The sequence below is a fragment of the Vidua macroura genome, chromosome 5, assembly GCF_024509145.1.
Source record: "Vidua macroura isolate BioBank_ID:100142 chromosome 5, ASM2450914v1, whole genome shotgun sequence".
Lineage (NCBI taxonomy): Eukaryota > Metazoa > Chordata > Aves > Passeriformes > Viduidae > Vidua > Vidua macroura.
This window is the reverse complement of record NC_071575.1, coordinates 6,503,412-6,529,970: the sequence shown is the minus strand read 5'-3', so window position 1 is coordinate 6,529,970 and position 26,559 is coordinate 6,503,412. Positions and strand designations below refer to the sequence as shown.

Here is a 26,559-nt window from a genome sequence, read left to right as displayed (position 1 = left end):
GAAGCACAGGGCTGCAAATATAATGTTTTATTTTTTTTGTGAAGGTCTGCCTCAGATTTCTCATTACTTATTTGAAGCTGCTTGTGCTTACCTCAGATATAAATTTGGCTTGTTGACTCTCCAGTCACTAAAAATTGTTTCAAGTCATTGATCAAATGATAATGAGTTCCAGATAAAGTTATGCTGAAGAATGTGCCTCTTCATGACCATTTAAAATCTGAATGGGATATTATGAAATCAAACGGGGCAGAAGGTTTTTTAGGAGGGGGAATTTCAAGTAGAGGATGTGACTTTCCAAGACATTTTTTCTCAGCAGCTGTGAAAGCTCAGAAGAACTTCCTAGACAGGAACATAGGAGGACATAGTCTTTTGTGAGCCAGTCAGTGGAGACATTTGTGGGAAAATGGTGGATGCAATTTGAGTTCCAGAATATAAAAGGAAAAAGAAGCCCCTGTAAGAAGAGCCCATCTAATTACTAAGTTGCAGAAATTATATGTTTATTCATCTGTTATTTTGTAGTAGGACCTACAATTAAATGATGTCAGCTACAGTTTAAGAAAAATGGCTATTATAACTGATGATTCACTTAAAATACCTTCTTACCATCTAATGCCAGCAGGACAGCAGGCTGCAGTTGTACTAATGCTAAAAGCTGAAAAAAGAGCATGGTCACCCTTTGGTTAACAGCATGTGAACAAAGGCTTCAGCCAAGGGAGAGGAGATGGCAAAATAGAAAAAAGGCTGCCCAGCAAGTGGTAGGGAAAGAGTGAACCAACATCTGTCAGCGGCCTGGGTGTAGAGCTTGGGAAGGTGCAGGCAGGTGCCTTGGCTGAGCCCATCTATCAGGTGATGCTCTACCTCACAGTTTCCTGCCCTCAGCTTCTTCCTGTGTGGTCCTGACACTTCCCTTGCTGTGGATCTGGCGCTGTTATAATGCAACATGAGCCAGTCCTTCTTGCCAATCCAGCAGAAGCAGAGCGAGTTCCTCTTTTTGTCATTCATTCAGTTGACATTCCTTGTCTGACAATAGAGAAAAGCTCTTTAGAATGGGAGTGGTCAAACACTGCAACAGGTGCCTAGAGAGGCTTCCCCCTCCTTGGAGATAGTGCTGGAACAGTCAGGGTCCTGAGCCACCTGGTCTAACTTTGGAGCTAGTCTGAATGTTAGGTTGGCTCTGCTGGGAACAGGGAGACCAGCTGGCCTCCAGAGGTCCCTTCCAACCTGATTTATTACATGGAGCAGTCATGATTTCTGTATCTTTTATTATTTTACACTGAGAAATCTCAGTACATCAGTGTCCCTGGCTGAAGCTTTTTCTGTCAAACATGAGGATAGTCCTATCACTATTATGAAATTTCAGTGTATGAATTTCTATGTTTAGATTGTTATGAGCAAAGGGATTTCAAGAGGAAATCAGTTATTTTCAAATATAGATAATGTAAGGTTAATCCTATTATTGCTAAACCAAATATTCTAAAGTCAGGTTATTGAAGATGAATTTATACTGTAAAAATTACTGAAGTAACATGTACACAAAGTTTACAAGCAAGCTTAACGTGCTGTACAAAAAATAATTTGTTTTGTTTTGACTTCATTTTGAAAATCCCAGTTGTCTCTAAAACATGCTGGGTCTAATCACTGGTTTAGAGCAACTTAAGATCTCATTTTTCAGGTGTGGATCTGTGCCGCCTCACAGCTTCTATACTCAGTTAAAAATTATGTCTAAGTGGGAGTCAAATGCTGGCACCAGAAGGCAGGCAATTGCATCTTGGTGGTATCCTCGTGGAGCAGAGTCAATAAGAATAAAACTTGCTCTTTAAGTACACAATAAAACACAAAGAGACATAATAATCCAGTTTATTTTGTATGATTGATTATTGAGGATGAATTTATACTGTAAAAATTACTAAAGTAACATGTACACAATTAAAGTTTACAAGCAAGCTTAACTTTATGTTAAAGAGACTGCAATAATCATTCAATAATACACAATGTATTTTATCTGACTGATCTCAGTGGGTGTTAAAAACATACTCAGATCCTGTCTCTGCTTTGCCTCTCTGGGGCATGCCTGTGATGCACTAAGGCTTGTGGATTTTATAGGACAGATAAAAGTTGTTGTTGTGCTTAGCAATTGGATATTTTTATGCTAGCAAATCACATTTACATCCATAGGGAGGCCTTTTTACATTGGTAAAGGTGTGAAAAAAGCCCGGGACTAAAATGAGTCAATGCCATATATATGTAATTTAAGGAATGATGGTATAAAATCCTTCAATAACAACAACACTACCAAAATTCCTAGTAACAAATGGAAAAGCAAATATATTTTCAAAAAATCCCAGAGTCTTATTCTGAGTTACATACCTTACTTTCCATAGCTGTTCATAAGTTGACACTGTAGCTGCACAGGGTATATTTACTTCCAGTTAAATGTTTCTCAACACTTCTAGAGTGGTGCAGAAGGGCTGTATTGTATTAATTTCTTCTCTGTTGTGCAGCCAGATTGTGACATGTATAAGCCAAAACATACAAAGATTAAGAAACAAAGCCATCTGAATGTTTTATGAATTATTGTTATGCCAAGGAGCTTTATAATTTTAAAATAATATTTAACTTTAATAATTTTTTTCATTTATTTATACAGACTGCCAGCACTACAGATTCAGGGACATCTGTCTTTTCTGCAATCCATAAGGCACCTGTTTTTTTTTCAGTAGTTTACACTGGTATGCTCAAGTAGTTTGAGACTCTTGGCTTTCTATCAGACTTTTCAGTAAGTACGTGCTTCCTAATGGGACTTCAATGTATTTTGATGGGAACACAGCTATAGAATCCACATTGTGTTCAGAGAGGAGGGCAAACCATCCTGTAAATTGTCTGGCACGAGGAATTTGGACCTGAGAGGTGCTGAACAGATCATGTATTACCCCACAGTACCCACCAAATACATGTGTTGCAGATAAATTTGCCTCAGGGTACTTGCCTGCAAAGATTGTATCTACCCAGTGAAAATCTGTACCACACTGGTAGTGAGTACAACCTGTCTGGCACTACATGTTCTTTGCTCAGAGTTTTTTTCTATATTAGCAGTGAGTTGTTCCAGGAATAGACACAGCGGCACTTTTCTGGGATTCCCTGTGATTTCCTGTCTCACAGGATGCCCTGTGACCCATCCATTAAAAGCAGTAGTCTGCTGCCAAAACTGATGAAAGATCATCAGGAATTGAGGCAGACGGGACCGCCAGTGTAAGTCACAAATTCCAGACTCATTCTTTGAATTGATGTGTAGGACATCAGTCACCAACCTAAGTTGTGAATAAACCATTCTTTCTTGAAACCAGGAATTAAAAAATAATTTGTTTTGTTTTGACTTCATTTTGAAAATCCCAGTTGTCTCTAAAACATGCTGGGTCTAATCACTGGTTTAGAGCAACTTAAGATCTCATTTTTCAGGTGTGGATCTGTGCCACCTCACAGCTTCTATACTCAGTTAAAAATTATGTCTAAGTGGGAGTCAAATGCTGGCACCAGAAGGCAGGCAATTGCATCTTGGTGGTATCCTCATGGAGCAGAGCCAATAAGAATCAAACTTGCTCTTTCAGTACACAATATAATACAAAGAGACATAATAATCCAGTTTATTTTGGATGATTGGTTATTGGGGACATTGCTGATATACCCAGTGTATGACATTTCCTATTACTTGTTCATATCATTTGAGAGTTAAAGGATATAAATACTTAGGAATTTCTCAGCAGTTGGGTTGCCACCTGTCTGCTGAACACCTCAAAGGGGGAAAAGGGTTAGTTGTATTCCATTTATGAATGCTCTAGCTATTTGAGTGACTCTGAATAACATTTCTGACACTGTCAAGGGAAAATTTTCCATAGCAGTCTCAATACAGATTCAGTGATAAGGTCTTTCCCCGACACAGCTAGACATTTAAAGGATGTTAACAAAGGCAGAGGTAGTGTGAAGGGGGTGATGGCACTGAAGGAAGTTTACAGTGCTCTGAAGCTGATGCTTCTTTCCGTAAGACAAGTCACAAGAGAGCTAAGGCCTCTAGATATGCAATCAAACAGAACATTTAGCAAACAGCTGTCAATCTCTGTATAAATTCATCACTTCCTTGGTTAATGTTTATACCTGGCATTGTAACAGTTAGTTAATAAACAGCTCATTTGTGTGAAGAACTGGAGATGGTACAAACCAATAAATATCTGTAACAAACACCCATGCAAATCCCCCACCTGCATTTCTTTTTGCGAAACACCTGTCGAACTGATTGCAAAGCTATTCTGTGGCATGACATCATTCAGTTCTATGAAATGACTACCAGAGGGTCTGCTCACAGCATCTATAATTAGCTCCTTACCTCTAAGTTTCAGTGATTTGAGCAGCACACTGATGTAAATGTTTTAAATCAGCTCCTGGAAATGCCTTTGAAACCAAGCAGGACCTAACATGGGCATCAGCACTACATATGTATGTCAGGCTTTCTCCTGCAGCTTAACCTGGGCCTTACAATTGTGGAAAATACTTGGAGAAAACTCCTGAATATTCTATCTGTAAACACATAGCTGTGGATCTCAAGGGATTCTGGAGAGGATGAAAGCTCTGTTTGCTCTGGGTTTACTACCCCTGAATTACCTCATAGCAGCATTTAGCACTTTTGTAGAGATATGCCCCAGTAGGTAAAAGCCAGGAATAGTCTCTCATGGGGAGGGGGAGCCATTCAGGAATTGATAAAGCTTTAATGTCCACTACTCCTGTGTCTGACAGCAGAACTGCTGGACACAGTGCAGGAAAGGGGCTTCTGCTGCACCGCAGAACCGCCCTGCGCAGCCTGACCAGGACTGGTTTGTAACACCACACCATATCATCATATGGTCTGGTGTTACAAATACATCATATTTTGTATAGTTTCTAAATACATATTTTGTATAGTTTCTAAAACACTAGTCTTAGTTTTTAGTTCTGGAGGGACAATATAGTCCCCAGTCGCAAATTCTAACAGGAAATCATGAAGTAGAAGTTCAAAACAGACCACTTGCTTAAAAACCAGACACATTGATTTCAGTGCTACTGTTTCACAGAGTCTGTTTCCTTCTTCTCTTGGATGAATCTTGTCTGACATTTGTTTAGCAGTCTGGTAAAATTCAAAAGAAAGAATAAGAATTCAGTGTGTGGGTTTTTATTATGGTCCTTTTAGACATAGGGGAAATAAATACACACCCACCCCACCCCTGCCCCGATCTTGTACTGAAATGCTTTTTGCAAACTAGTCAATATTTTCTAATTTTGATCTTATAATTACAGCTAATCCTCCAAATCTTCAAACAGTTGCCACAAATCAGTTATGTTTTAAAGTCAGAGATCGTTTGGAGCTTACAATTGTTTTGTGTACAATATGTGCATGTGGATGAAAAAACTAGATATTTATGTGCATTTGTAGTCAATCTTCTTGGTTGTTAGATTTTTGATATGATAGTTTGAGAACTATCAGCAGTCTGACTTGCAAATTTAAATGCCATTTCTTCCAGTGATGCCAAGATCAAAGTGAGCTGAGTTTGAGGCATTATGCCTGACTGAGGAGTTTAACAGAACTTCTGAGTCTCTCATTTTAGTTGTTACCTAAATTACTCCAAATACCTGAGAAGCCATTCCAATTTGCTTTGAATTGCCAAGAGAGAAGGTATTTACATTCATTATTTAGGTGTCAGCAGTACTTTTCAAGGAATCTGACAAAGCATCAGGTTGTGTAAAAGTAGAAAAAGAAATTCAAGATTATCTGCACTTTTTTAGTAGGTTGTACCTGACCCACCTGATAGGCAAATTTTTGCAAGCTCAGTGAAGTAAAATGCAAACTTTTATCAGGCTATTTTTCAAAATACATCCTTAAAAGTAATAGTCTCTAAAACCAACCTAGCCATGTGAGTCAAACTGTGCTAGCCCCAAAAAGGTGTTACCTGTTACTGTTCTTCTCTTCTCATCTACCTGGAGCCTTCTCTTCTCCAGGCTGAACAGCCCCAGCTCTCTCCAAAGGAAGGGAAAATATGGTGGATTTTTTTCCAGGGGATATTGGTGGAATGGGAACGCTGGGACATGTCAGGAACATTTTGGGAGCCATGAAGAAGGGAGCTGACAACAGGTTAAGGGGTAACAGTGTTTTTTTCAGTGTATTTCTGAAACAACCCACTTTTATTTCCCCTGCATGGATATGGATGGGTGAGGCAGGCAGCCTGTCACCTTCCAGGTACCTGCTGTGTATTTTCCCTGTTGCAGTGAAATTCCCTGTGAATTAGTGTGTGTTGTCCAGGAGTGTATCCTTCATCTACACTTATACCAAATTAATGTAACACTTTTTGCGGTGCAGATTTGATCCTGTAACTCCTATTCACATGAGCAGTCTCATTAAATACAAACCTCATTAAACACAAATACAAGGTTCATGGGCAGCTGCAGCGACACAGGAATTCCAATACACTTAAACACAGTTGCAAGCCAGGAGTTAGCAGGTATGATGCTGACTTGAGATGGAGTGAGCAGTGCAGACCAGGGCAAAGTGCTGTATGTGATGCCCCAACCCTTCACATAAGGGACAATGGCATTTCTGACAGTAGTCAAGGTCATCATGGAAGTTCTCTAACCCAGTTACAGTGCAGAGATCCAGTTTGCCATGCAAGTCCTTCAGTTTTTGCTCGGGCTGTGCAGAAACCTTGTTTATGCCCTTGGACAAGACAACAGTATCAGACTTAGATTAGTAAATGTTTAGAATGTGAGCACAGCCCATGCCACAGAATCTGGTGCTGGACAAAAGTGTTTAAAATTATTTTCTGTCTTGTGGAAAGCAACCATAAATGCTCTTACCAGAAAAGCCAGCGACTGACAGCAGTTTTGACTGGCTCTAGTAGGTATGCATATGCAGACATATTTGTTTGCGTAGGCAAAGGGGAGTAACATGTTGCAAAATATTTTAAAAACCAAAAAAAAAAAAGCCACTGAGCTGAAGTGGATTTTTAAACCTCTTGAGAATGAACAATATGCCTTTTTAGTAAACCAGTTGTGCATAGAGATCAATGTACACAATTAAAAGACTAATCCTGCTGTAAGTTCACCTCAAGTATTTCATGAATTTCACATGATCCACCCACTTTTTTTCTGTACCTCTGCAATTACCATATCAGCAGCAATAATTCTCTGTTGTTCAAGTGCCAGATACAACATGGCTCTCACATTCCTGAATGTGGCATATTGTGCTGTTCTGTTTGTTTGTTGTTTCAGAACAAGGTTAAATTTTACTCACTTGCACACCTTGCTGAACTTCCACCCACTCTTTGTCATTTTCTTAATCAGTGATTTGTTTGTCTTGATCCTTGGCTCTCAGTTTCTTATATTTAGTTTAAATTTTGTATGAAATCCATGTTAATCAAATGACTTTTGAACCATTTCTGGTTTTCCCCTCTGATCATATTTGGAACTACCAGTCATAGGTATGAAGTGTAGGATCATTTAACTTTTTCTCCCTTCCACAAGCTAGAAAATATGAAGTAGCTCCTTTCCAACTGCAGCATAAACATTTGCATGCAATATTTTAATTTACAGATACTCTTCAGCAATATAAAAGTATCATGAGCACTGTCTCAAGATTTTGCTTATGTGGGAAAGTTACTCTGGCTAGATAAAGCAGTAACTTTTCTGCCTGTGTGTATGCACAGGACAAGAACTGATTATTCCAATTATCTTATTTCAAGTCCATTTTACTTGAGCAGTACATTTGCAATGGCTAAACAGGAAGAACTCCCCTTGTAGATGTGACTTGACACATTTGCAACTACAGAAGGCACTCATCTTGCCACAAAGTAGAATTTAGCAAATACGAGAGTAACCCCCTTACCAACATTTAATTATAGAGTGTATAGGAAGTAGTTGCAGATCAGGCTTCCAATGTGCTGTGCTTTGCTCAAACACTGATTAGGTTTTAAAAACCGACTTTCAAAGAACATTTGTTTGAAACAGAATTTCTTTTAATCATACCAATGAGGTGATCAGTCACTGTACTTGTGAGCATGTGCTGTTCATGTGTTCACCAGGACTTTAGCATATACAGCTGATTTCTCTAATGGAAGAAAAAAACCAACAAACCAACAACAAACTGGTATACTTTTATCCTAGTTATATAAACAACAATAAGATATAGAATATTAGGTAAATAAACTTTTTATGGATCACTCCTCGGTGACAAATGCTTTAACTGGTGGGTTTAAATGACAAGTTAAAGGTTTCCTCTCAGTGTGAACAGAGTCTACAAATTGAAAGACAGAATTTCTTCTATTTCCAGAAACATTTCTTGGGTATCATAATAAAGGATGCAGAAAAATGCAATTTCTCTATCAGTTCCACAAAAAAAAAAAAAAAACCCAAACCCCAAGGGATTGGAAGACAGGCTGTTCTTGCACCATCTTTGCCCCGTGGCAAATAGTTAGCATCTCTATTAAAGCAGTTAACATCTCAGTACATTTGGAAAACAAACAAGAGAATATCTCAGCTTTGTCTTTGCTTGCACATCCACAAATGAACTCATCTGAAAGGCCCTGAATCTCTAAAGACTCCACGAATGTACAGTGGAGCAATTTCAGCAAAATGCTTGATACCAAAAGATTGCAAGATTTATTTTTATTTCAGGCAGGATTTCAGAGGAACAGATTTTGAATTGCCTGAATTAACACATTTACAGATCTAGGGAGAATAAACACCCTGTTGGGATGTGTTGAAATACGAGCACATGGTGCAAAATCACCCTGTGAATTATATCTTTTTTTAGTCACACTGACATAAGCAATGATTTTTAAGCTATTGCCTGATTGCTGAACTCACTTTATTTATCTTCTTCAAAGACTCTCTGGATCTCAGAAGCACAACCCTTCTTTTAACAAATATTACTAATTTAATCAGGGACCTGCCAATAGTTATTGCACAAAACAATTTGTGACACTGAATGTAATACAAGGTAGGATTTCCTTGGTGTACATCACAATGGTTTAAATGTTTAAACAGTTAAAATCAGTTTCAAATGTCATAATCTTATCCTCTCTCTGTATGTGCATATATATATAAATAATACCCAGTTCCATTCTCAATTGTTCTTTCTGACAGACTCCCACTCAACTCGCATGTCCCAATTCACCCAGGAGGACAGCAGAGCCAGAGTGGAAAATCAGACTGCAACGCATAGTTTGAGTTGTTCCCTGCTAACATACAGAAGCCCTTAAGTGCTGAGGCTGGGAACTTGTGCTTTATTCTGGTCAGAAGCTGGGAGCTGTTCTTATGTGATATAAAGCAGGATGGGTAGTGTGGAGCAATCTAGTGGGAAGAAAAGATGCAGCTATAACTTTAATTTGCTGGTTAAAAGGATTCTGGCCTTTCTGAATCAGCAGCAGGGCTTTGTCTAATCTCCTTCCTCCACTCATGTTGCAACAGAGAGTTGCCTAAGTGAGCTATGTTGGCTCTTTGCCACTCAATATTTCCCTTCACCGGGGAAACCCCCAGCTGGCTTTTAAAGCCAGCTTTATGGCCCGAGGATAGTGCCAAAAGCAGTAGGAGGCGCCTCACCACCTTCTGGAAGAATTTGAAGGTAACGATGGGGGTGGGATCACAGGAGACAAGCTCATAGCAAGCTATTCCTTCCACTTTATTAGCTGATGCCTCTTGTTTGACACTTTGATCATCCTTGCTTTTTTACTGCTATTATTTCAAGGGAGAGTTGCCAGAACTGATTCACTGTTTTTGGACAAGCAAATAGGAAGCAGTGTGCAAACTGCCCTGTCTTTGACAACTGAGAAGCATATAAGCTTATAGAGGGAAAAAAAAAAAGCGCTTCAGAAAGTGCTTTGTCCCTGCCGTCTTGCAAGCACATCCCTCCAAGAGGAAGGTCTCTGATTCAGGGGGAAAATCCCATGACAAAGCCTTCAGCCCTAACAATTGCATGTAAAAGAGATTAAGTCATGGGAAACTCCTGCGAATAGAGCTGCATGAATAAAAAGAAACATGCAGCAACATGAAACACACCAAGCTTCAGGTTTCACCGCCAGCTTGAAACGTGGGCCGTGCTTAAGAGAATTTTGTACTGGGGTACCTGTGTCTTTCCAGCAAGCACAGGCCTCATTTCGAGGCACAGACACAGGACGATGGCCTGGCTTTACATCAAGCACTCAACATTAGACCAGTGCCCTGCGTCCACATGAAAACGGGAGGGAACTGGCGATTCTCAAAGGATTTCAAGGAATGCTGCTCCAGGCTTGGGGGAGCTCAGTAGTGTCCAGGTGGCCTAGAAAATTCGGCACTGTCTTCAGGAACTCTTAGGGCAATGCAAGGCAAAAAACAGCAGAAAATTTTGTAGTTTTATTGGTTTGGGGTTTTTTTTTCATCCAGCTCGAGACAGCCCGTGCTAGGGTCGGAGCCAGCAGCCCTGGCCCCACCAGCCCCTGGTCATCTTTCTGGAACCATTGCGGTTGCAGCAGAACAGTCGTGGAATGGTGGGAGCATAGAGAAAATTAGAGAAAAAACAAACAAACGAACACACAAACGCAAAAAACACCAACAAAACAACAAATTCAGCTGTTGCAGTGAGGCGGGGGAGCGCCCGGAGCCTCCTGGGAAATGTAGTTCGCCCGATCGGCGAGGCGAGGACCAATCGCCGCGCCACTCCTCTGCTGCGCCCGATGGGAGTTGTAGTTTTTTCCGTCCCCGTCAGGGCGGCGGCCAATAGCGACGGAGCCGAACAAGACTGTGCTTCCCAGCGTGCACCGCTCTGCTGGCGCTACCGCTGCCCTCGTCTGTAAACAAACATGGCGGCGGGCGATGGCGGCGGCCGCGGTCGGCCCTGAGGCTCTGTGAGCGCCCGTGTCTGCCGGGCTGCGGGCGGCTCCGCCTGCTCCTCGTGCAGGGGCTGCGGCGAGGTGGATCGGGGCTGGTGGCACACATGGATGACAGCAAGGTAAGGGCCTGCAGGGCCCGCCCGGGAGCTGGAGCCGAGGGCAGCCGGTGAGGCTCTCGGCCTTCTGAAATCTGCTCTTGAAAGGATCTGCTTGCTGCAGCTGCCAGGAAAGAAAGGTTGCCCCCTTAGTTCTTGTTTGCAGCGCTTCGGTGCTGCTTCTGGCGTTTCCTTAAACCTCCAGGCATGGGCCAAAGGCTGGATACCACCAGTGGTGTGCTGCAGTGGCTCATGCTCCCACCAGCACCCTGAATTGATTAGATAAATAGCAGCACAAACGGCCAGGTGCGAGGGCAGCAGCGTGGGTCGCAGCCTTGTATTGGGTGCTGGAACTTGGATTCTTCCAGCACTGGAAGAATCTCATGAGAGCAGCACAGTGGCATCCCTGAAGGTGTGGGGCTTCCAGCTGAGCAGAGAAGGTGCCCAAGGAAGGGCTCTTCCCGCTGCTTGTAGCGGGGTGCCCCCAAAGCAGCAGCCGTGTCTGCTCGCTGCAGCGCTGTGCAGCTCGGACTCTCAGCTGAGGCTGGGTTCTTCAGCTCCCTGGAGTGCTGGTTATGGGTTATCCTGGGCGTCGTGCTGGAGACACCGCTGGGATTTTACTAAAACAAAATTACGCAGCCTATGAAGATCCCCTTTAATTCAAAAGGGAGAAAAATGCTTGACGCGATTTCTTATGGAATAAAGAAATGTAGAAGCGATCAGTAATTTGGCAGTCCACAACTCACAGAGTGGATTGGAAGGCTGTGAAAGTTTTATGGTGATCTGCTATTTTAACATGTATACTATTTTATTTTATTTTATTTTATTTTATTTTATTTTATTTTATTTTGGCCTTGTCTGACAGCTGTGAAGGAGGTTGGGGGAAATCTGCATCACTGATGTCTCACAACTCTGGGAACTGCATGAAAGTTTGTGTAATTGGGGCGGTAGTTTAGAAGATCCAGAAGATTTAGTTCTGGAGGCGTATATAGTTCATGAGCATTACCTGATTGTTATTTCTTTTTGTGTTCTTCTCTGTCTGACTTAGGCTCTTTGTACTACCCAGCTTCCAGATTTTAATTTAAAAATAATTTTTGGTCTACCATTGTGTCATGTGGAGTCATGATAGTATGCCTTTTTTTTTTTTTCCCTGAAACATTTTTTGACACATTTACTAAATAAAGTAAATCTATTTACCCAGTCAGTTAGTCAAATCTTTGGTTTTTTTTTTTTTTTTCTTTTTTACATTGATGTTGAGTTGACTAGGAAAAACCAACAGAGTGGAATTCACTCTTCTTGCTGTCTTCACGGTTTTTGTAGTTTGTGAGGCTGCAGGTCACCTTGAGGGTTTGGTGACTCCATTCAAGGGATGCCATTTCCCTTAGGAGGGCTCTTCCCATTGCAGTTTGCTGTGTCAGGATGAGGCAAGCACTATTTATACCTCATTTTATGGCCACTGTGGTTACACTGGAGTCAGCATGTCCTTGAGATCTCCTAAAAATTCCACTGAGTCATGCTTTCCTCCTTGCTGAAGGGTTTGGCCTGTGCAAGGACTTTCCCTGCAAAAACTCAATCAACTAAATTGTGTTGGTAGTGTAGTGACCATTCTATAACAGCCTGCAGCCAAGTTCAGTGTTTGCTTTCATCTATGTGACACAGAGAATTTAGAACTGAGCTTGCAGGCTGAAAAGTTTTCCCTAATTCATAGAGCACTTTAATTTAGCCTTATCTGGTTTAAGAGGGCATTAGAAGAATGGTTCTTGTCAACATATTCCTCAAAATTGGAAGGAAATAACAAGAAATAAAGGGAGAGGTAGAATATCTTAACATCAGATCTAGAAAAATTTCATGTTTAATTTCAGAAGGATGTTCTTAAATTATTCACACACACACCCCAAAAAAACCCCCAAAACCCCAAAAAACAAACAAATAAAAAAAAACCCAAATAAAAAAACCCCCAAACAAACAAAAAACCCAAACAAAACCACAAACAAACAAACAAAAAACCCAAAGAACCCCAAAACATGGCCTTCTTTTCTTCTATATAACTGATTTTAACCTAGGGATTGTTCAGGTACTAGCCTCACTTCTTGCTGTGATTTGAGCTATTGGGTGTGGAAGGGAAAGAATTTAGTGATGTAGCTGTTGCTTGCAATTAGTTCATGTTAAAACATCAGTTGTGCATCTCTGAAGTATTTGGACAAAGGAAAAAGGAGAAGCTCTCTTAGGGTGGTTTCAGCCTTTATAGGTGAAATTTCTTGGTTAGTTTATAAGACTACATGTAACGTGTTATGTATTTGTTATATGCGTTGGGAAGGAGAGAATAAGGACTAGGGTAAGAAGTTGATAACTCTTGTTAGTCAACATTAAAATACAATTTTATACAGCTAACGGCAATCTTTTGTATTAATTACAGAGTTTTTATAGGGGACACTGACAAGACTTACTTCGGTAATTAACTTTTCAGTTTACGGCTAGAAACGAGAAACAAAAGTTTGCAACGTCACTTTTGTTATTCCAGTGAAGTTAAAAACAAGCAAACAAAAACCAGACCACCACCAAAAAAGGTTGGGGTTGCTGTCTTTTATTACAAATATTCTTGACTTGTACATAAAAGATATTAATATATTTGTGGATCCAGCAACCATTGATTTCTTGCTCTGGTGTTCAGCTTTCCTTTTCAAGGGAACACTTGGTGTTCCAGCAGGGGAAGGCTCTCAACCCAAGGAGCTGGGTTTCTTTCCACACAGCCTGGCTGTGAGACATCAAATACTCAGTCCTATGTGGTCATAATTATGGGGAAGCAGATGTCCCTTGGAGGGGGTGTTGGGAGCAAGCCAGGTGTGAAATCTTGTGTTTGAAATACAGAATTTGGGGGGTTCTTTGGCCATGAGCTGTCTTATAGCCTCTGACCCTCACTGGTGGGGCTCATGGGGATCAGGGAGAGAGAGATTTCCCTGGAGTCAGCTCTGGGTAATGCTCTGAATGCCACAGCAGGGACAGAGCTACTGTGGAGACACCACAGTACAGCCACACCCCTAACAACTATACATATGCTGTTGGTAAGCCAGCCCTCCTCACACTTGCACACATGTCACTCCTCTGACTCAGCTCCTCTTTCTGCCTCTTGGAGTGTGCAGTTCTTCGTGCTTCAGCATTCCCAATGGTTGGAGATCAACTTTCAACATTACAAAACTCATATATAAATATATATATATATATATATTTATTTATATATATATATATATATCTCACCAGTTCTTCTTTCATCCTTATAACATACATTCAGCATTCGTGAGAACTAACAACTAACATCCTACTATCCATTTATTATAATGTCCAGACATAAAGCATTCTCATTACTGCTTGCTTGGAAATATAAAACCTTAACAGCTTTGGTTATAGTTGGATAGGAGCAATTTCAAATCATTAAATGTTTTAAGAAACTCCTGCTCAGCATTGCTCAGATGCTCATATTTGCAAGGAGTGACTAAAATGGAGGAGATTAAAGCCTCTAAACCAGCTAGAACAGTTTTATTTCATAGTTACAGTGGGCTGGGAGGATACACATGGTAGCTGACCATCCCTGAGCCCGAGTTCTAACAGAGACAGGTTTAGAAAAGTGCCTGGTTTCTGTTAGTGTGAACTGAGAGAATGTGTAGGGCACAGTGGTGGACATAATTCCTGTGTGAGGCTGTAAGTCCTTCCTTGGGGAAGAGCAGGGCTGTCACCTGTGGAGTGGCAAGGTGGCATCTGAGTGACTGCTGCCCTGAACTTACCCATCTGGTTGCCTGCATAACGCTTCATGAAAACTTGATATTTATCCCTAGCTCATGCTTTTTTAAAACAGACGTTGCAGCAAAGACAGACAGTATTCTTTATGCTTCTGTGCTGAACATGGCATTCTTAAGATATGAAGCACGTTGTATGGTGAGAGTTTTAGGATTAATTTCTGTTGACACATCTGCTTAAGACTTAGATTGTGTTTGCTCACTAAATAGTATCTTAAGTTTTTGGATCATTATCGGATGCATTTTGTCTGCCAGTGAAAGTAAAAGAATTGTATTTGGCATCTAAAATGTCATGAAATGGAGGAGTAACAAGCATGCTCTCTAGCTGGCTTTTGTACTGCTCCTGTGAGTGGTATGCTTTGAATTGGAAGATCAGAAAACTTCATCTTTATTAGGAGACTTGTGACTGGCTGCATTTGCTTTCTGATTTTGTAAAAATGTTTGCAAGTGGGAATAGATTCTTCCCCCCTCTACTGTAACATAGCACTTAGGGTTTTTTTTTGCTTACTAATAATTTTTATAGTTTTATATAAATTCTGTAGATGATCACCATTTTGCATTAAGTTCTGCAGACCTATACCTTCAGCTGCCAATGCAATGCAGAGTCTGCATAAGATGGATCTTAAGTACTGGTTGATGGAGCTGCTTGTTTATTGGTAAATGAGCTCAGAGCTTCTGGGAGTTGCTGACCTGGTCAATGTGATCAGCAGTGCTGGTCAGTGGTGCTGAGCAGTGCCTGGGGTACTGTTGCTTTAATCTGCTAAATTGATTCAAACTTGCAGATGTCAGGATGAGGCCGATTCTACCCCAATCTTCTATCTGAGGGGCTCAGCTCCTCAGAGTTGTGAGGAGCTGATACAGTGCAGCTGTGTTATGTGTGCATCTCCTTCCTGTGGAAGACCTCTCTACTGTGCATTCTGGCAAGGATTTTGGAGAGATCTGCTGCATGCTTCTAATAAAGAAATCCAGAAGTCTGAGGGATTTTCTCTGTCAGGTCAAGTAATTGCAGCTATATCCAATTCCAGGTCAAATAACTTCGTGCCTGAACACTGATGGGAGGCAAGAATGTGATTATGCTCTAAGTAGGGTATTAAAAGGAAATTGTGGAATCACAGAATAGGCTGAGTTGGAAGGGACCAGTTGGGATCATCATGTCCAACTCTGGCTCTGTGCAGGACACCCCAAGAATCACACCATATGCCTGAGAAAAGAGTTATGATCTTCTATTTTCTGAAGTCTGAGTGAACTGAAATAGGAGCGTGGTCAGATCTCTAACTAATGCATGATTGTATTCATATTTCTCTGAAAATTTTTATGATTAATGTTGTTCTGAGTCTTGATTGCATATGACTTCCTGAAAAAAAACCCACATCTCAACTGCTGAATGCTAATGGATCACATCCCTTTATAAACTGCAGAGGAATACAAAGGGACAAAAAATGTTTGCTTGGTCTGTTGCCATGTTCAGCATCAACTATCACTTCTGCTTTGTCTTCTTTCTGTCACATCAACATAGCAACTGAGCAGGCAAACAGGACTAGAAGCCAGGGAGGTATGGTAATGCTGTATGGGGGCAAAGGATTTCTCAGGCCTTTTTTTCCCCAGCTGGGTTGTTTAAGGTTACAGCAGGAGCTTCTAAATATTGGTGAGGAAAAACTGACGAGGATGCAGGATTTGATGAAATTGCTTATGATTGCTGCCTTTGCAGGGTGATGTGTAATTGTGTGGTGAACTCCAGGAGCCATGAAGACAGTATGAGTCTTTGGGGATGGTGTGAGGGCAGATTATTAGGGTGTTAGTGCTTGGAGTCAAAAGGGAAGGAAGCTTTTCATTATCTCCATAGTCCTGGTGGTTAGAGCGTTGGCAGGTAACTGTGGTTGAATGGTTGAAGAGGTACAAGCCTTTTTCCTGCCCTAAGGGAACTTGTGTGCAGCGCTGCTGCAGTGGCAAAATACCTTGCAGGGAGAGCAGTTGGCACACCTATCTGTAGAAAGCTCTCTGGAGTGACCAAAGGGAAAGCAATTTATGGATAATGGTGGATCCAGGATGCATTTGCCATGTGCTAAGCAGTCTTTAACTTGCTGATTGTGAGCTTCATTTTTTTTTTCTTTTGCTCTTCTGAATGTATTGTGTTTGTTTCATTATCATAGATGTCCATTAAGTACTTTCTGTTCTTTCATTTGCTCATGGTAGGCAGCTACTCCTGAATAAATCAGAGGGACAATACAGAGAGGGTAGGATTATGTTGGCATGTGATTGTTGACTCACTTTCCAAAGAAATAATAGGCTTAATTGTATAATCCTTTTTTCCCCTCTTCATTCTGGCACATCAGTTCACTATGTTATTGTTTTTATTGCAGCTTGATAAGCTTGCAGAACACGTGACTTCTTTGAATGTTAAAAATTACTTATTTTGTAGCTTTTCTCAGTAAAAGTGCATTTTTTAAAATGATGAATTCTGATATTTTAAACACGGCCTATTAGAAAAAGTCTGTCTGTGTGCAAGATGATTAAATACTAAGGCAGCAGTGAAATTCTTGTATGCAGGTGTGTGTGTTAGGTGTATTTCTCCACACCCCCTCCGGTCAAACATTGTGGTCAGAATGCAAATAAAGAGAAATCCTCACTTCAGATGGGAGCTGGGGTGTGTGGCTGATGTAATGTTTACTGGGTGATACTACCCAATGACCATATTTAAGATTTTCTTGTGCCATGCCCCCATGTTAAGAATAAAATATTTGAGTGGGGAAACACAGAGTAAACTGGGTTTTAAAAATTTTTATTTTAATTTTTAAAAAAATTTATTTGTAGCAGGAGAAACTCTCAGACCTGTAAAAAAGAAGAGGGGAAAGTGATTGCAAAACCTGTATTCCATAGGGCAAGAAACTAGAGAGTTTCTGCAAGGGGGATCTACATTAGGAAAAGGGAGAGTTCAGCACTGACAGGTTGTGTGAGGAGGTGTGAGGAGACTCACCAGGCTATGGAGTAATGTTTTGAAGGTGAATATGGCCAGAGTGGTGATAGACTGCTGGAGCAAAGGCAACAGAGATAGGACTCGGTGTGGCTGAGTTCCCTGTTTAGTAAAATCTAAATTTTACTAAATTTTAGTAAAATTTCTTCCTTTGAAAGAAATCTTGCCCAAGGAAGCTCAGGTCACTAGTGAATAATTCTGAATTTAGAGTAGGCTGAAACTGTTGACTGCAGCAAAACTAAGTTTTGCATTATATTGATAGAAACACATATATATATATTTTGTTCTAAATTGAAGTGTTAATCTCTGTCATATAGTATTTCCAGACCTGCTAGAGCAGGGGCTGTTGGTGATATGAAAGCAATTTCACTACAAGCTGATTATGCCTCCTCAATAACCAGATACCCTCATAGATACCTGAAGTATTGTGTTCAGTTCTAGGGTCCCCAGTATGAGAGAGAAATAGAGCCACTGGAAAGAGTCCTGAAAACTTCAGAGCTCAGCATTCTTATTTCCTCTGTTGTTCCAGCATGTATATGCAAGATTTTATACTTGAGACTCCTGGTAGTTACTGTCACGTGGTTCCAGCATTACCTTTGCAGAACAGGATCTTTACTGTGCCCTTCCTTTCCAGGTGGTTGGAGGCAAGGTAAAGAAACCAGGCAAACGAGGTCGTAAACCAGCCAAAATAGACTTGAAGGCAAAACTTGAAAGAAGTCGTCAGAGTGCAAGAGAGTGCAGAGCCAGGAAGAAGCTGAGGTACCAGTACTTGGAAGAGCTGGTTTCAAGCAGAGAGCGAGCCATCTGTGCTCTCAGAGAAGAGCTTGAAATGGTAAGGAACTATCATTTAACCTAGCCCTCAGTATTATCTGGGACCTGTCCTCATGAACACTTGTTCTCAGGACCACAGTGACTGACAGTGGCATTTGGCTGGCCAGGAGGTATCAAAACATCAGATGCATCCAGCTGTTTGCCTGCTTTGGTGTGTAGAATACAAACTCATGTCACAAGTTATCTGCTGGTTCTGAACTGGAAGCAAGCAAAGGAAGTGCCATTACATTTGAGTCTGTTGTCTTTGAAATATCTGGTTTTGAAAAGCCTTTGACAGAGGTAGATTGTGGGAAGAGGTGTTGAATATCAAAGGGCAAACATATATCCACAGAGTGTCATTGCTTCTCTGTTGGGGAGGTGGATTCTTGCAGCATGCTCTCTGTGTAGGTGGTTCTAGATGTGGCAGATGGGGGTCTTGGCCAAACCACCAGCATTAACCAAAGAGAATGTTTCATCTGGAAATACAGACACAGTGGTGTCATTGAAACGTCACCAGTGCTGAGGAGACTGCATTGACCTGGCTTTAGGTTTGTTTGAATGGGCAGGGCTAATCACTACAAGTCAGCAGGATCAGGTGAAAAGCCAGCCAGCAGTCCACAGGTTTTTGATGTGCCTCAGGGTTTGGCAATGAAGGATGTAAGATGAGGGAAGTAGGAATAAGGCACATGTGCTTCCACTGTGCCTTGCGCAATTGGAAAGGACCTCTTAGTAGTCCATCAGCCCCAGAGTCATGTGAAATATTTGTTTTTAATAGGCCATGAACTGGAACGGTATTCTCGCATGCCAGCAGCGAGAAATTGCACAGAGTGTTCCATGTTGTTTAATAATTACAGTATTCTGTCTAGTGCTGCCTCTGAGTAGCAGTTTATTGACTGAAAGAGGCTTTGCTGAGGCCAGGTATGTGGCCATGGCCACGTGCTCAGCTCATTAGGGCTCTGCAGTTTTGTAAGAGGCTTCAGCTCAGTACATTCAGACCTTAAATGAATATAGGGGTAGGTAAAGATTACGGCCCTGTTTTGTGTGCTAATGTGATCCTGGCGGTTTGCTAAGGCCTAATGTGTTTGCATATTTCAGTACAAGCAGTGGTGCATGGCCATGGACCAAGGGAAAATCCCCTCGGAAATAAAAGCCCTGCTAACTGGAGAGGAGCAAGGCAAAGCACAGCAGAACTCAACCAAACTTGCCAAGGCTGCAAAGACAGATGCAAACAGCAGCAATCCCTGTAAGTATCCAGCCTGTGATTAATTCCTGTTTTGTTACATCTTTTGTGGTGTAGGAGGATGGCTGTGGTGTAGGAAGAAACATAAGGATGTGCTTTTGGGCAGAAATAGTTGATTGAAGCAGAGCTTAGTGGGTGGTACAAAGGCTCTGTGTAATGTTTACATGGACAACACAGAAATTCCACTATAGAGGAAGCTGGGCAGTTTCTTTAAAAGACTCTCTGTGTTTCACCAAAGCCTGTGGAGACCTGTGTAGACCTTATTTTCTTACAGCATTTTCTGTTTTTTTAATGCAAGCTAAATGGAGGACATTAAACATAATTGAACTTGAGAAACTTTATCAAGAAAACATTATTCTAGCTGCAAGCACTCCAAGAGAGAAATGCTGGAGTTTTCTTTCTGACTCCTTTGTGCTTGTGCAGGGAAAGGAATGGGTTTCTTCTGGGAATTGGAAAGTGAGAAGACTGTGTGATATAAAGTCATATTCCTGATACATATATATATATATATACAAAGGGAGAGAGTTAAGGTGTAGCATGGGCAATTCTATATCTTACTTCTAATTTTGTAATAGTTTGTACTACAGGCTAAATTACACTTCACTGAATTGTTTTTAAAAATAGGAGTTTCTAGCTTTATGTTTTTAAAGATCAACATGAAAACCACTTTTTCAACCATAACAATCTTTCCCCCTGGTGCATCATTCTCAGGAGGCCGGTGCAGAACCTTCCACACTGCAGCAGAGGTGGCTTGGGAGCTGGCAGGAGGAAGAATGCTGTTCTGAAGAGTGGATGCATCCCCAGGTGCAGGGGAAAGGATCCCAGTCTGTTCTCTTCTCTTTGCTCCTCCCCACATGAAATTCTTTGATTATGATGTTCCTAGGGCCTTGTGGATGGGGCTTTTGGAGCAGCAGGTGTTGGTGTAAGTGGAGCCTTGTTCTTCCTTTTGCTATGCTGCCCTCCCCAAATACAGCTATGGCAGCTTTGGGGCATTCCCAGCACAAGAGTGGGGCTGCTTTTATAACAGAGGCCAGAATTAGGCTGGCTTTGTGTTTGGTGGTTATGTGGTTGATAACTGTTGTTGGAGTGTGGGAGGTTCTGTAAGAGAAAAGCAAGAGAAGGATCTCGTAACAGCTTTGCTAAAGCCAAACCCAGTATTGTAGGTTGAGGAGAAGGAGCTGGATCTTTCAGTAAGATTTATAGCAATGTCATTTGTAACCTAAATGCTGGTGTTGCTCTTGTCATCCATCTTTAATGCAGCATGTCTTTTGTGTGACTGGGATTCTTAAAGACGTACTAGATAAATTTTCTGCTTGTCCTGGTTTAGGGCAAATTTGGGAGGAAGCTTCCAAATGGGTCCCTCTAGAAAGCAGATTCAAGCAGCCCCTTCCTCAACTGATGTCCTTGGAGAAAAGATTTCCTTGGAGAAAAGTGGAAAAAGTTTGTTTATTTAACAAGCAAAGTATTCACAAGCCTAAAATAAATGAATAATATTAAACAATAAAACCTCTCACTGTTCTGAAGAGATGGCAAATTCAGAAAGTCCTTTCCGTGGGGTGTGGCTCGGCTCACTCAGTCTCTTCTCCTCCTGTGCTGGAAAATGCTGCATCCCGGGCCTCAGTGGGCTACAGGCGTGAGTGTTTTTCTGGGTTTTCAGTCCAGAGCAGGGCTGATGAGTTCCAAGAAAAAGAAACACCACAGTGTGGGGAACTTCTCTGCCTCAGCTAGCTAAAAAAGCTGAGTAAAGGCAAAGGAGAGCTGTGTCCTGCTGTCCATGCTGCAGACAACACAGTCCGTGAGAGACAATGCACGGGAGCAAGTGCAGTTTCTGCAAACAAACTGTGCGCTTCTTCTCCCGCCCTTTGCTCTCAGAACTGGTCTTAAAGGTGCAGAATAAACAGAACAGACAACTGGGGCTACAAGCATCATAAAATCACCCTAGGGCACTGCTTCTGCCCATACTTCTTCCAGCAGGTGCATTTTCTACCCGCTGTGCTCCTAGGAAGACAGTCAGGGCATGTCCCTGCAGCCTGCTCCCAGCAGGAGAACAGCTGCCATTCCCTCTCACCTACTGTGCCCTGATACCTTTCCATACCTACCTACATTTTGGGCCCTAGTACCTCTCTGGACAGCGACTTAATGTGAATTCTGCTATGCTATCCTGGTTTCCCAGCCAAAGACATTGCTAGGAACTGGTAGCAAGGAAAGCAAGTTGAATCAGTTTGGTTTTGTAGTAAGAAAGGTGATGGCAAAACTCTTGTGGGCTGATGACCAAGATACGTACTCATCCCAGTTATTGACAGATAACCTGCCTCTTTCCTCAGACTGCTCTTTCTCCTGGATATTCTTTTTGTATTCATATCATCCAATGTGGAGAGTGGAGCTCCCGGGATTTTCAGAGGGTGTTTGGCTTGCTTATTCTGTTTTGTTTATGACAGTGTTTCTCTGTATTTTATGAAATGCATGGAACATTTTTTAATCTTATATTTTCAGCATTGTTTCAAAGAATAAATATTACAATGAATGACTTTGCTAGACTGCGTGTTGCCTTTTTTTATTGAACCAATTGGGTCTGTTTAGCATTGTGTCAGTTCAGGATGGGGTGAAAGCACTGAAGATAATCAAGTACTGTATTTCAGCATATAGCACAGTTGTTTTCAGAATTTTATTCTAAGCACCTATATATTGAACCTTAACACATAGTTTTAGGTTTATTCTTTAGACCCTGCAACCAAGTACTCGGCAATTGCTAAAAATGTTACACAGACACACAAGACTATTAAGAGAGGTTAAGTGACACTGAAGTAGAGATGGGGAGGATATGAGAGTTCATATTGTGTTGTCTGTGTCCTATCCTGCCCATCCCCATCATCCACCCTCTGTATCTGAAGGTCTGCACTACAATTTGTCCTGAAAGATAGCGATGAAACCACCCCATAAGTTTGGGGATTTTTGTTGATGTTGAATCCTTACCTGCTCATTTTCCTGGATTTCCTGGAGGAGGAAAAACCCTCAGCTAAATGTTCAGAACTATAGTCTACCAACCTTGTGGCTGGACTTTATAACATGATCAGACTGTGGCTGGACTTTATAACATGATCATACTGGAAGTGTACTGGATTATTTTGGGTTAGAATTAGTTTTACACAGTCCACTTTCAGATGTAAACCATGTCTTGTATTAGATACATATTTCAAACATTTTGCAGATGCTTAAGTGTCTTTCAGAGTCAGGGATGTAGAAAACATGCAGACCAGTTATGATGTGTGACCAGAACAGCTCTGCCCAGCACTCAGTAATGTGACAAACACAGCTCTGATCTTACCAGAAACACCCTGCTTGCTTTCTTCCCTCTTTGTTTCACATGCTGTGATACCAAACAGGAAGCCTTTCTGCAGAAACGTTTCTTTTCTGGAGGAAATGGAGAGTGGAAATTTCTCATTGTGGTGAGCAGCAGTTTCTTCTGTTCCTTGTCATAGTGGCTCCTGCTTCTTGGCTTAGCACTTGACATTACAAGGCTGTGTTTGGCAAGCCTGGGCCCAGCTCTGAGGCACAAATAGTGGTATCCATGTTCTTGTTTCTTGTGCTTCATGCGGATGGACAGAAGGTCTGTTACTGCCTCCATCATCCTTAATTGTCTGCAAGCAAAAATCTGTCACACATACTTACAGCTCTAACTGCAGTTTTTCCATCTGCACTAAATGCTGTAGGCCATTACAAAATGTAGGATTCCCAGCAGCAATCATTCATTAAAGTTCTGAGGCTTCCATCATGTAGCAGGTCATGCTGTGTTATACATTTTTGGGCTTAGCTGGATTTCTGGGAGTCCTTTATTTTGAAATTTGAAGTTTAGCAGTTCCCCTTGAAAACCAGCCAGTGTTTGTGGTTCATGCTTGTTTGCTGTTCTGATGCTCATACTCTTCATCCTTGTTGGGGTGGCTCCTAGGAGTGATACAGGCAAATCCTCTGGTCAGGAGTCTCATCTAGTTCCCTAAATAATGTAGGGTGGTATAGTCTTACCCTCTTTTTGTGTAGGCTGGGTACAGCCTTTCACATGTTTCTCCTCCAGTGAGTGAGCACAGCTGGTTCTCTCTCACAAGTACTGAAGAAAGGAAATGAGCATGGAAATGCCTCATTTTCCCACTTACCATGGAAATCTAATCTTCATCCAGACTCATTTGGCGAGCTAAAGGTGAGTATCTCTTGGAAACTGTCCACAGTCTTAAAATAGCTGTAGTCTGTACTATTTGGTGTTTACACCAACACCAGAACTCCTGTTAGGGTTAAGTGTAGTAAAACTGAATTCAGTGGATGATGATGGACTAAGCACTGTACAGTTGCACTAATCCTTTTGGGAAGTGTAATGCAAAGATGGACCAGATAGTGGCAGCTTCATAAGGAAAATGTGCAGTAGGTCTTGCCTTTTTGTTTGCTGTATATGTGCTGCATGCAGAGAATCCTGCAGTGAAGGGGATACATTTAATTGACTCATCACTTAATTGAGAACATTTTGTAATTATGTGTAAAAAAAAAAAGTAATCACAGTCTGCTTTCACAGTCTGATAATAAGCGTTTGTCAAAGAATCAGTATCCTGTTAAGTGCTTTTCAAATACTATCTTAATTTATATCAGGGGTTTATTTTAATGTAGACAAATTTCAAAAAGCTTTTCTCTTTCTTGAAAGCTGAAATCTAGCCAACTTTGAGAGTGCCTGTGACTGTTTTTCATTTTCTTTCCCTTTTACATTTTAGGGTGAAGATTAACCTACATCAGTAATGAATCTAGTTTTTCCTGAAGAGCTGGAGAAGGTTTGGGATCATAGTTCAATTTGCTGCTTTCCAAGAAATTGTAATCTCTATAAATAACTACCTATAAAATTACTGTTAATATAAGAAGTAAATGTTTGAGACTAGTCTCAAAATGTAGAGAAATCAGAGGAAAAGCTGAAATAAGAACCATAGTCATCCTCATTGTGCTCAAGAGTTACAGCAGGGGTGACAGAGGATGGGCTGATGTAGAAATCCCTGTTGGAGGTAAGCAGGGCAAAATACCAGTTTGTCAGTTCCTGCTCTTTGTGTCACTAAGCATTAATTTCTCCAAAAGTTATGTCACTAAATTAATTTCTTACATGACTCCATTGGGAATTTGTATGAGAAAACATAAGCTTCTAATCCACAGTGAAACCTGAGGTGTCCCACAGTGAATAGCACATCAGTGGACTAAAATTCAAACTGATGCTGATTTATGGAATGTAAGGATTTTTGTATGTAGATCTATCATGGCCTTCCAGGGCCTGATGGGAACCTGCAAGAAAGATGGGAAGGGACTATTGACAAGGGCCTGGAGTGGCAGGACAAGGGACAATGGCTTCAAACTGACAGAGAGGGTTTAGATTAGATATCAAGAAAAAAAATCTTTACTGTGAGGCCTATAACAGATTGCCCAGAGAAGCTGTGGATGCCCCATCCCTGGAGGTGTTCAAGATCAGGTTGGATGGAGCTCTGAACAATTTTTAAATTGCAACTAGAAAATGCTGTCATTGGTCAACTAAGGATTTTCAGCAACACTTCATAAAAAAATAAACTAAAAAACTTATACTGCTTTTGAGTTTGTTTTTTTTTTTTTCCTCCATAAAAAGCACTTGGGAGGCAGGAGTTTTGCTTCCAGAACTAGTACAAGATTAACTCTGCTTTTTTATGTGTCAGCCTGTATCTCACAACTGGCATAATCAATGCTACTAGCACTAACTGCTGCTTGAAGCAATTCTTGTGTATGATCTCTATGTGTTTGTGTGGGTATTGGTGACATTCCTAGCTGTGCTGCAGCTGATTGAATAAATGTGTGAATAAAAGACTAAAAGTGGATTATTAAATGTGTGTTTTCATGAGACAGGCTGTTCAGTGTGAATAGAAATAGCCCATGAAGGGTGACTTATTCCCATACTTTCTTTCTCATGGCAACTTTCAGAATACATTTTGATCAAGTTTAACAGTGCTGCCAACAGCAATGCTGGGTGTTCCTGAGGCAGTGCATTCCAGCATTGTCCTCCAACTTTGCCATCCTTCTGTGGCATGCTCCGAGTGTCTGCTGATGTGAGAACAGTCCTTTCCTGCTCCCTATCAAACACAGACCTGGCCGTGTTGCTAGGTCATTGTTTTCTGCTTTGCATTTCTGGGCTTTGTCTTTCCTCTCCCCTTTGAAATTGCCTTTTTGGAATGCATTCCTTCTTTGGTACAGAAAAAGACTATTCTGTGAATCTCCTTTCTTTCCCAAGTAGCCTGGCAGCTATTTTCAAAAGCTGTCAAGGGTTCCTTTTCCAAAGGACTGTGTATGAGTAACCCTGAGTTACTCTGCAGTTCGTGCCTCTGCACATGTGTACCACACCCACCGACTCACCCCTTCTGCATTTCACGCTCTGTGACATCAGTGTAAACACCCCTTCTGCACTGTACTGAATAATAGCATCACCCTTTGTAGCACAGGACCCTCTTGTTTCTCAGCCTAGCACAAGCAGTGCTGGTACTTGCTCACCCCAGAGTGGTTTTTGCTTGCTTAAGCATTCTGATGAGCTGTATGGTCAGGAGGAAGGTGATGGCAGTAGCAGACAGCAGTGATGTTGTTCAGTAGATGCTGGGCATGTATTGAAACAGTTCTGCAAAGTATAATTCTTCTTGCACTTGAAACATTGGGATTTAGGTGATTCTCTTACTTGTATTTCTGTACAATTCTAGGTTGCTCAGCATTTTCAGCAGTGATTTCAAATTAAAGGGCA

General features: G+C 41.3%; 1 protein-coding gene across 2 annotated transcripts; it reads left to right on the top strand.

The window, feature by feature from the left end:
• The first annotated feature begins 10,826 nt into the window (after positions 1–10,826).
• Positions 10,827–25,656, top strand: CREBL2 (cAMP responsive element binding protein like 2). 2 transcript variants are annotated; one of them, XM_053977879.1, is made up of 4 exons: positions 10,827–10,999; positions 18,372–18,569; positions 19,643–19,790; positions 24,539–25,656. In XM_053977879.1, the coding sequence occupies exons 1-4, from the start codon at positions 10,985–10,987 to the stop codon at positions 24,541–24,543; spliced, it is 366 nt and encodes a 121-aa protein (XP_053833854.1). In that variant the 5' UTR covers positions 10,827–10,984; the 3' UTR covers positions 24,544–25,656. The 2 variants fall into 2 exon arrangements, with proteins under 2 accessions (XP_053833854.1, XP_053833855.1); XM_053977880.1 differs by lacking the exon at positions 24,539–25,656 and adding an exon at positions 20,499–22,315 and having other exon boundaries at positions 10,829–10,999.
• Positions 25,657–26,559: the final 903 nt, after the last annotated feature.